Below are 11,812 nucleotides of genomic sequence, written 5' to 3' on the forward strand. Positions count from 1 at the left end.
TGGCTCTGTATGCCACCAGAATAGAATTAAAATAAAACAAACAAGATGAAATTGAAGTGCAGATTTTAAGCTTTAATTCAAGAGATTGAACAAAAATATAAGATAAAATACTTAGGAATTACAGCCATTTTATATACGGTCCCCCCTGTATTTTTGTACTGCAGATCAGTACTTTTAAATAGTTTGTTTTCTGCGAATCTGTTCAAAATATGAGTCCCCGAGATGCTTTTTAAAAATATTTTATTACAATTATATGGTAATGTGTTGTTACAGTGCTGCAAAGAAATAAAATAAATAAAAAGTATTCTCACATGATAAATATTGATTACATGTAATTAAATGTAAATGTTTTATACAATTTTATTTTATATTATTTATTTAAAATAAAAAAATCACTATATATTGAGACATTTTGTATGGAAAACAATTATAATATTTAATTTTTATTGTAAAATTGCACTTTTACTGTAAAATGTCTTTCTTTAAACATTTTACTGTACTTGGCAGCAAATGCTGTTTAATGAAGGATAAAAACCTGAGGGAGGGGGGCGGGGTTACAAATTTAAAATAATTAAAATAAGACAAACATATTGAGAGATGAATAGCAGTGAGTACTGTGGGTAACTCAAGCTGATGTTGTCTTTTCACAGATCTCCTCATTACGCGTGTCCTGAAGTCATCCGGGTGAGTGTTGCCTGACTGTCAGTCTTTCTGCTTTGTGGAAGTAAAACAAAAGACAACTCTGAATGTGTGACCTGATCTGGAATCAGAAGGATTGCATTTTGACTTTGTCTTGTCTCTGTTAGGGAGAGAAGTATGACGGAAGGAAAGCAGACGTTTGGAGCTGTGGGGTCATTCTTTTTGCTCTGTTGGTGGTGAGTCACTCCAGACTTTACCTTACAGGAATAGTTCACCCAAATATAACATTTCTGCCAACAATTACTCACCTTCTTGATGTTCTAAACTCATATGACTACATTTATTCTGAGAAACATTAAATATATATATATATATATATTAAAAAAAAGTGTTTTAGTGTTTGGAAAAGAGCAGCATGAACATGACAACCAAATATCTCCTTTTGGTAAAGGAAAGTCATGGAGGTTTGACAGAATTTTCATTTTTGTGTGAACTATATCTTGATTATGGCAAATATCTTCTCTTCAGTTTGCTTAAATTGTGTAGAAAGACACAAACAACATTCAAACACATTGTATTATGTTGCTTGTTTTGACAGTGTGATGGATATTAAAGTTAAACTCAAGTTTTCAGAATGTTATCAGCCATCCTTTTTCATCAGAAATGGTATTTTGTGGAAATGAACACGCATATTTGAATTGAAGGCTGGGAATTGATGTTTCTAAGTCCCAAAGACGATACAATTTGGAGCAAGTATGGGACACACCTCTGCACTGCATTATTAGCTGATTTTATTCGAAATGTTTTACCTGCGCGTCTGAACCGCAGCAGTATCCCCGAGAGTTCCAGCTCATTTGAAATGCTCTTGTTCAATTTTGAGAGTAAAATTGAGACCCTTGAGTCTGAGAGGTTTATCTCTCCACACAGAGCCACTGGCCTGCATTTTAAAGCCGAGCTGGATTGTTTTTGACGTTCTAGAAACAATGATGAACGAGTCATTTCTTCAGAGATCATTCAGAGAGCTTCTGTGACTTCAGAACAGACCAGAGCTGCACATTGCATTCAAACAACCACTCAGGAACTTCAGCTCAACATTGCTTTTCTTTTCTTGCATCACCTCATCTTGTCTCTTCTCTTATCTCCTCTTTTGTCTTTTTGTCTCGTCTTATTTCATCTCAATTAGTTTTGTAGGGATCATGTAATCTCGTCTTGTTCTTGGTCTTGCCATTTGGTTTTGTCTCTTATGTTTTCATCTCATGTCACCTTGTCTCTACTTTTATTTTGCCTATTGGGTCTTGTGTCATATTGTCTTGTCTCTTCTGTTGTCCTCTCTAATTTCATTTAATCTCATTCCATCTCATTTTCTCTCATCTCACGTCTCCTTATCTCGTCTCATTTTGTCTCTTATTTTGTCTCATCATATTGCATCTCAATATGTCTTGTTTTGTTTGGTCTCGTTCATTGTTTTGTCTCTTCTGTTTTCTTTTCTCATCTCATTGCATCTTATTTTCCATCTCACATCACCTCGTCTCGTCTCATTCTTGTGCTTTTTTCACTGTCTCATTTTATTTAATTTGGTCTCATTTCGTTTGGTCTCGTCTCATGTTGTTTTGTCTCTTCTGTTTTCCTCTTTCATCTCATATCTTCACACGTCAGCTTGCATTTTCTATTGTCTTCTTTCATTTTGTCACGTCTTATTTCATTTCATTTTGATCATGTCCCATGTTGTTTTGTCTCTTTTCTTCCGTTTTCTTCTCTCATCTAATCTCATTTTGTCTCATCTCATGTCACCTTACCTTGTCTCATTTTTATCTATTCTCTTCTTTGATTTTGTCTCAGCTCTTTTTGTCTTTTCTTATTTCACCTCATCTTGTCTTATTTTGTCTCTGCTCTTTTTTTCCTTTTTTCTCATTTCAAATATTTTTTTCTTTTAGTTTCTGTCTCATCTCATCTGCATTTAATTTTATCTCAACTCTTGTCATCTTGTTTCTTCCTGTCTCATTTTGTCTCTTTTTTTTATTTAGTCTTCTTTTGTTTAGTCTTGTGTCATATTGTTTTGTCTCTTCTGTTTTCCTCTCTCATTAAATTTTTGTCTCATCTCGTGTCACCTCTCCTTATCTCAGTTTGTCTATTCTCTTCATTCGTTTTGTCTCATCATATTGCATCTCATCTTGTCTCATTTTGTCTCTGCACTTTTTTCGTATTGTCTCATCTAATCTAGTCTAATTTATTGTAATGTCACCTCGTCTAATTTTTGTGTATTCTCTACTTTTATTTTACCTATTGTGTCTTGTCTCATTTGGTCTTGTGTCATATTGTCTTGTCTCTTCTGTTTTCCTCTCTAGTCTCATCTAATTCTATCTCGTTTTGTGTCACCTTAACTCATCTCATTGTTGGCTCTTATTTTGCCTCATCTCATTACATCTCGTTTTGTCGTCTGTTTGGTCTTGTTCCATATTGTTTAATCTCTTCTATTTTCCTCTCTCATCTCATTGCTTCTCATTTTCTAATTTTTTCCTTGTCTCGTCTCATTTTTGTCTCTTATTTTGTCTCATTACATTTCTTTTGGCTTGTCTTCTTTCATCTCATCTCATTTTGTCTCTTCTGTTTTTTTTTGGCCTCATCTCATTGCATTTCTTTTTGTCTCATCTCTCAGTGTCTTCATATCTCAATGTGTCTTTTGTCTCATCTCATGTTTGTTTCTCTTCTCTTCTCTTCTCTTCTCTTCTCTTCTCTTCTCTTCTCTTCTCTTCTCTTCTCTTCTCTTCTCTTCTCTTCTCTTCTCTTCTCTTCTCTTCTCTTCTCTTCTCTTCTCTTCTCTTCTCTTCTCTTCTCTGCTGAAGTTCATTCGATTGTCCCTTTATGAAATATACATGGACCTGCTGTGGAAAGGCAGACAGCACCAAAACCAAAAATAAAATTGACTTCTGACAGACTCAATGCTGAATGCACAAAATCCTCTCAGATCCAAAATGATTGGAGTGCATTTATGCTCTCGTCCTGTCTCTTTTGTTTTTTGTTATTCCTCTGTTTTGTTTTTCATCAGAAATGAAAATGAAACCTCATCACCCTCAGCTGTAGCATGTCAGCAGTACCGACAGACCCCTTATATAAGAGTTAATTAATGAAAACTTTGCATTTATGGGTCAATCCTCTGAGCCCTTTTCTTCTAATTTGTTCTTCTTCTCCAGCCTTATTTACTCAGAATTTTTCCTCAGACTGATGCATTTTCTTTTTGTTGTCTGTGTCTTTCGTTTAGGGGGCTCTGCCGTTTGACGATGACAATTTAAGAAACTTGTTAGAAAAAGTCAAGCTGGGTGTTTTTCACATGCCCCATTTTATCCCACCGGACTGCCAGAACCTTCTGCGAGGAATGATCGAGGTCGACGCCGGCAATCGGTTAACGGTAAGAGAGAACCCACTTGAGAAACAGTTTAGAGAGGAGAAATCAATCTGCATATAAAACATTGGTCACAGATTATTGGTAACTTTCTAAATAATAAAAGTATAGCACATCCACTAGTAATTATATATAAATAAATCAGTTTTTACAGATGCAAATATATTAGAAACGATGCATTGCAATATAAATGACAACTTGTAGCCGATGCACACTTTTTAAATGGATGCATCGCATCGTTAACTTTTTATGCCGATGCACCGAGCGAATCGGGGAATCTTCCCATCCCTATTTCATGGGGTTAGTTATATAACATCAGTTTTATACGTATAAACGCTTGATTTAATTTCATTTTAATCCTAGTAAACTAAGTAATCACCAACTGGAACAGTAAAAGTATTTGTACTGTCAGCATAAAGTCTGGTCCACGTTGCAGTTTGCAACTGACCAAAAAAGTGCTGCCACCTTGAGGAACAACTTATTAGTGCAAAACAAATTCAGTGCACATGTGCGACATGCGTGTACAAAGAATGTGGGTAACAAAACTCGGTGTAAAGTACACGGACCCTCACTTGCGCATAAAAACCAAAGTATATTTTGGGCTTTAGACAAAAACAAGTCGGACAACATGCTTTGGATCTTGTTCCTTTGGTTGCAGATGTCTTCTACATGTTTTTTATGTATGATTAATGTGATGAGATGCTAAATAAGATGTTAGTATTTAGCAGTCAGAGAAAGGTAGGATTTTATCTTGAAAATGTGTTTCTCTGGCGTTTTCTGACTCTATTGTTTTGGATTCAGTGGGGAATCTTGATACTGTGACTCGGTGATAAAGAGAAAGAGGAGTTTGATGTGCAGATAGTAAAGCTAGTCTGACAGTTCAAAGGTAGTGTGTTTGTGTGTTTGGAGATCAGCTCAGCATGTCCATGCTATCACTGTGACCTTTCTCTCCTCACAGAGGACGCAGATACTAAAAAATAAAAAGCTGCTTTTGACTTGAATAAAGAATCTATCTGTCTGTCTATATGTCTATCTGTCTGTCGGTCTATCATCCATCTATCTATCTATCTATCTATCTATCTATCTATCTATCTATCTATCTATCTATCTATCTATCTATCTATCTATCTATCTATCTATATGTCTATCTGTCTGTCTGTCTGTCGATCATCTATCTATCTATCTATCTATCTATCTATCTATCTATATGTCTATCTGTCTGTCTGTCTGTCGATCTATCATCCATCTATCTATCTATCTATCTATCTATCTATCTATCTATCTATCTATCTATCTATCTATCTATCTATCTATCTATCAATTTTGCAAATATGTATAAAAAAAATCTAATTCTCATTATATTGTGAATAAAAATGATATGTTATTAATTTGTAAGATATATATACACATATATACACAATTTGCATATATTTTTTCATTTATTCTCACAAATTTTTATTGTTCTGTTGCATTTTGGAAATGCTTTAAAAAATATGTATTTCAATTACTGAAAACAATTTTAACAGTTTTAGTATTACTTTTGGTTCATTGACCAATAAATACACTGCTCTGGCCAAAGTTTGTAAATAAACACCTAGTGTCTTTGAAACGTTGGGCCTCGTTCATAAAACATGGTGCAAATCATTGGTAAAAAAAAAACATTTTTACATATAAATCACATTCAGTTCAAAGCAAAATGGACACATGCATGTTTTCTCACAAATTTGTTTGCGTAAAAACACTTCTTTGTGTTTTGTGAGTGAACCATCAACGTTTTTAAATAGCATCTGTTCATTTTCCTGGGTAATTATACCTGTTGATTGGAATTTTTTTTTTTTTTTTTCATTTCGAGGGTTTTGCAACATGCTAACGAACGTATGTGTTTGCCTGTGTGTGAGGCTTTAGCATATGTGAAATACATATCATAGAAACAGATGATTGAGGAAAACAGTAGACAGCAGTTACGTCCCACTCCAGCACAGATATGCAAATAATAATTGGATCTCTGCTCCCTCATCTCTACACAGCCGGTCATTAGTCATCAGACGCTGATGTATCTGCTCTCAGACGAAACGTCTCCATTACCGCTCAGCTGGACTCGCTCTGGTATTCATCTTCTGGAGCCAGACTTTGGGTGCTGGATGTGAACTTGCGGTCTCGTGGCCTTCACTTACACGTTTCCACGAAGGTCACGAGACCGTGGCCCGTCCCATTTGTCATTTTTCAGAAGGGTTGCTCTCGGCGGCTCTTTTACCAAGCCTACAACACTAGAGTTCACAGCGGGCTACTGCACTGAAGTCTTTAAAGGATGCTGGTCTTTGCAACTTATTTTAGTCAAGAGCTGTTAGAGAGGAAGAGACTGTCTGGCTGATATGTAAAGCGAACAACCTCGTGTGTTTTGTTTTTATGTCCTGTGTAAATGTGAAAGTCTTTCAGAGATTTAATTTAGTGAAACTCACAAACTCCAGATCCAGCCAGTCATAAATCACACTAAATTAATGTTTAAATTGACAGTCCTAATGTGATAATATTAAAAACAAAAACAAGCCACAAACAAAAAATCGAATATATTCCTTATTATGAAATATATGTATTGCACAGGCTGGGGGAATCGTACATTTTTAATCACTAACTGCACAACGATAATGTTTGAAATGAATACCAATTCAAAAATATAATTAAAATGAAAATAGATTTTGAATATCCATTACTTGAAAGAAATGAAACGTTAACTAAAATAAAATTATATATACCAAAACGTATTTTATTTCAACGTATTTTTATTTTTATTATTTATTTTACTTTATTTCAGGCAACGTTCCTCACTTACATGTAGTTTAACTTGATGTATAATAAAATGACTGAAACTAAAACTGAAAAAAAAAAATACTATGTAAAATTAATTAATGAACTAAACATTAAAAATAAAGAAAATTTTCCAAAAAATGGCAAAAATCACAGAATAAAATGACAAAAACCAACTAAAATGAAAATGAAAACAAAACTCTCTAAAATTAATAAGAACTGCAATCAAAAATATAAGTAAGAACTATAATATCTGGTATTGAATTGATACTAAAAACAGGGGTCATGAGTATGCATTTTTTTCTTATAATTAGTAACACTAAATTACCATTTTAAATTGGCAGCCCTAATTATTTGATCATATTAAAATTATAATATTCATATAAAAACACATATGGAATATCCCTTATTACGAATTTTACATAAAGGCCATGTTGCATTTCCCCCCCCCCCTCTTCATTATTAACTGCACCATATTAATGTTAAAATGACAATGTAAAATGTTTAAAAAAATAGTATTGAAAAACAAATTACAAATAATAAAACACACACACACACACACACACACACACACACAGGTTTGTTTTTGTGAAAAGTGGGGACTCTCCATAGGAGTAATGGTTTTTATACTGTACAGACCGTATATTCTATTGTCCTACACCAACCCTACCCCTAAACCTACCCCTCACAGGAGACTTTTTTTAGAGTCTCCTGTTTCAGATTTTCAATACACTCCATTCTGTGTGATTTATAAGCGTTTTGAAAAGTGGGGACATGGGGTAATGTCCTGAAAAGTCACCTTCTCCTTGTAATACCTGTCATACCTTTGTCATTAAACAAATTTATGTCCTCATTTGTCACAATAACGCGTACATACACACACACACACACACATTTTCCAATGTTGTTTTTATCTTAATATTATTTTCAGATTGACTTGAATTTAGATTTGCGAGTATCGTTTCGAGTGATTGATTGAGACCTGTTCTCTAAAGTGCTTCACTGATGGCTGCTGTTTTTCTGCAGTGGCTCTAACCATCTCTCTCTGTGTGTTCCTCATTTGTCACAATAACGCGTACATACACACACACACACACACACATTTTCCAATGTTGTTTTTATCTTAATATTATTTTCAGATTGACTTGAATTTAGATTTGCGAGTATCGTTTCGAGTGATTGATTGAGACCTGTTCTCTAAAGTGCTTCACTGATGGCTGCTGTTTTTCTGCAGTGGCTCTAACCATCTCTCTCTGTGTGTTTCTCTTACAGTTAGAGCTGATCCAGAAGCACACCTGGTACATGTAAGTACTGAACTCCCATGATTCTGGGGACAGGAAACAACCGTTGTGACACAGAAACAGCGGGCTGGGCGTTAGGGCTGGATAGACGGGATTGAAAGTGTATCTGTCTCAGAGACGCGGCGTGATAAATGGCACAGACCTCACATGTCAGCAGCAAGGACACTTTTCCTCTGGCTTCCTCCAGAGAGACAGAGACAGCAGGCGAAGGTCGTCCCTCTCTGGGGTCAAAGACACGCCGCCTGCGTTTAAGCAGAATACTTATGTTTTTCGCTGCTCCACCGTCTTTTCTAACAGATGGCGACAGCAAATATTTGGAGGGAAGCTTGTCGTGGATTTAGGGTCAGAACTGGCTGTGGTTGTTAGGATTGCGAAGCTTAGAATGAAACACATGCTTGTGTTGCTTTATTAATTGGGATCTGACACGTCCGTATGTAGATTATGCTGCGGGATGTATGTGCACAATTCATTAGCACACGTTATTCTAATGACAAAATTGCTTGTTTTTGTAATCGTTCATTAAAACGCCTTTGAAATGACGTTCACTTTCACCGATATCACAGAGGACACACGGGCTATTGGATAATATTAACTCATTTTATATTGATGTTCATTAGTGAATGTGTATTTGGTGTTACATACAGGTACATTTACTTGCGCTGTACAAAATGATTGTTGCGATTACTTCTAACAAATTCAACTTTTTTAGCATTAGAGCAAGTAATAATGTGTTTGTGCTTGACGTGAAATTACAAGTTTAGTTAAGTTGGATATTTAAGTTATCTAAACAAATGTTAAGTTGTTATAACTAATTGCAGCAAGACATTTTACAGTGTACACTACCAGTCAAAAGTTTCTGGACAGAAAGATTTTTAATAAATGCTCTTTTGTTCACCAAGCCTGCATTAAAATTTCATCTTTGATCAAAGCTGAGTTTTCAGCATCATTACTCCAGTCTTCAGCATCACATGATCTTCAGAAATCATTCTAATATGCTGATTTACTGCTCAAGAAATATTTGTAAGTATTATTATCAATATTCAAAAAAGTTGAGTACATTTTTTCAGGATTCTTTGATGAATAGAAAGATCCAAATATCAGCATTTTACTGTCATTATATATATATATATATATATTTGGGTGGGGGGGCATTATAGAAATTAATACTTTTATTTAGCAAGGATGTACAATTAAGTACTATTAGTCATTTGCTGTTTCCTGTTGATTATAAGTCAAGGTTTCCACGATTTTTTTTTTAAAGTAATGAATTAATTTATGAATAATTATGCACAGTATATATATAGTGTATATATGTTAATTATCTTCGTACTAATATTAATATTATCCAATAGCCCAATACATAAGCATTGATTTAGGCTACTGAACAAACGAGCTTTATTTATGCGTGCATTTGTTCATTTATTTATCTTTCTGTATATTTAAATGATTTATTTTGGTGGAAGGGGTTAGTGTGGGAGAAATAAAACAAACAAAAAAACATGTTAATGTTTTGGAAAATATAAAAATATTCAGTTTATGTAATTTAATATACACCCACTATACTTATTATATGTTAATTATTCATATTAACATCAATTCATATGATCTAATAGCCAATATCCAGCATTCACACAGAAATATGTTGCACTACAGAAGTAAAATGATTAATTTACCACTATAATTTACAAGAAAAAGCTTCATTTTTGGCATACTTGTTGCAGTGGGACGTAAGAAAGTAAGCAAAGTAAAGTAACAAGTTTTGCCCCGTTCTGCAATATCAACCCACATGTCAAATAGGCAGCATATTTATATTGATGAGAGCAAAAGTTAAGAAATGACAGTCCATTTAATTAGTGATAAGGTCACGTCTAGTCAGTCCATGTTTTCTCTAGCACTGGAAATGATTAGTAAGGATCTCAGTTCCTCTGTGTGTTTTGTGTGATGGAGCTTGTGTTGTTGTTGGATGTGTGGTGTGTCAGTGGCACTGACTGCTTCTGCTCTCCTCAGAGGAGGGAAGAACGAGCCGGAGCCGGAGCAGCCGGTGCCCAGGAAGGTGGCGATCCGCAGCGTCCCGTCAGCCGACGACATCGACCCGGACGTCCTGGAGAGCATGCACTCGCTGGGCTGCTTCCGGGACAAGAACAAGCTGATGAAGGACCTGCTGTCGGACGAGTGAGTGCTCCGTTAGTTTGGTCTTTATAGCTTCTGTTAGATCTATTAAACAGTTCTTTCTAGCTAGCAAGAAGGCAAAAAAAGGGAATTTGGCTTTTTTTTTGGATAAATGGCTGTGTCTTGTCCTCCTGTCTCATCAGTGAGAATCAGGAAAAGATGATCTACTTCCTTCTGCTGGATCGTAAGGAGAGATACCCCAGCCATGAAGACCAGAACCTCCCTCCTCGCAACGATATAGGTAATAATCACTCTGAATAATGAAACCAAAAATGAATACAGAAGTGACTTAATACTTAATCTTATATACTTTATCTTTATTAAATTGTATGTTTATATATATCATTTTTAATTTATTATTTATTTATAGAATTTTTTGTCATTTTTAAATAAAAAGAAAAAATGTAATTTTAAATTATTATGAATAATATACAATTTTAAAAATGTATATAAACATATAATGTCTATATATAATGTCTAATGTCATCTAATTATTACATGATGTGGCAATTAATTGATCAAATTAATCACACATCAAATTTGGCTGAGAAATTACCCCTAAAATATAATTTAAAGTCATTATTGTGTTAAATGAGAAAAGCATCAAATACACATTACAAAAAGTAGCTTTAGAAATATTTTATTTTATTGAGCATAGAATTTATTACACATAAACTTGGGCTACAACGGCCATTATATATATATATATATATATATATATATATATATATATTGGTCAGAAGTTGCATCTGAATTGGCATACAGACCATTTATTGCAGCTCCGAAGTGGCATGAATGCATTTACACTACAATTACAATTGCATAAATAATGGTAAGAGGTTAATGGGTTTTAAATGGGTGTTAAAGGCACAGATCAAGCAAAAATGAAAATTTTCTTGTTATTTACTCACCCTCATGTAATTTCACACCTGTATGACTTTATTTCTTTTGTGGAACATATATACTATTATAACTTTATATCATTATTTTTTTATTTATACATTTTTAATATAAATTTGTTATATTTAAATACTTAATTAAAAAAATATATATATTTTTAAATAATTTAAAAAATAATATATTTACAAAAAGTATTATAAATAATTTTGTCAAAATATATGATTTAAATATATATATATGTGTGTGTGTGTGTGTATATATATATAATATAACTTTATATATATATATAACTTTAATAATAATAACTTAATAAAAATTACTTTTTTGATTCATTATTAAAAGTTGTTGTTTTTTTTCAGGCCAGTAGTCAGTGCAAATGCGGTTCACTGAAATGCCCTCAGTGCTTTAACAAATGCATTAATTGCAGCAGGCGCTGGTGCTAATGATTCATTCACAATCAGAAGTGGCATTGAGAGCGGCTTTATAGACCACTGCTTTTTCTTGAAGATGGGTTCTGTGTGTGTGTGTGTGTGTGTGTCTGTGTCTGTGTCTGTGTCTGTGTCTGTGTCTGTGTCTGTGTGTGTGTGTGTGTGTGTGT

At 34.1% G+C, this 11,812-nt stretch overlaps 1 protein-coding gene across 1 annotated transcript in view; it reads left to right on the forward strand.

Moving 5' to 3' along the window:
* The window catches only part of brsk2a (BR serine/threonine kinase 2a), a 254,881-nt gene that overhangs the window by 203,834 nt on the left and 39,235 nt on the right, over nucleotides 1–11,812 (forward strand). The window contains exons 9-11 of the mRNA XM_016247583.1: nucleotides 8,117–8,148; nucleotides 10,153–10,317; nucleotides 10,458–10,555. Coding sequence (XP_016103069.1) covers nucleotides 8,117–8,148; nucleotides 10,153–10,317; nucleotides 10,458–10,555 — 295 coding nt within the window. The remainder of the gene's footprint in view (nucleotides 1–8,116; nucleotides 8,149–10,152; nucleotides 10,318–10,457; nucleotides 10,556–11,812) is intronic.

Source organism: Sinocyclocheilus grahami, unplaced genomic scaffold, assembly GCF_001515645.1.
Source record: "Sinocyclocheilus grahami isolate Dianchi unplaced genomic scaffold, SAMN03320097.WGS_v1.1 scaffold843.1, whole genome shotgun sequence".
In the NCBI taxonomy this organism is placed as follows: Eukaryota; Metazoa; Chordata; class Actinopteri; order Cypriniformes; family Cyprinidae; genus Sinocyclocheilus; species Sinocyclocheilus grahami.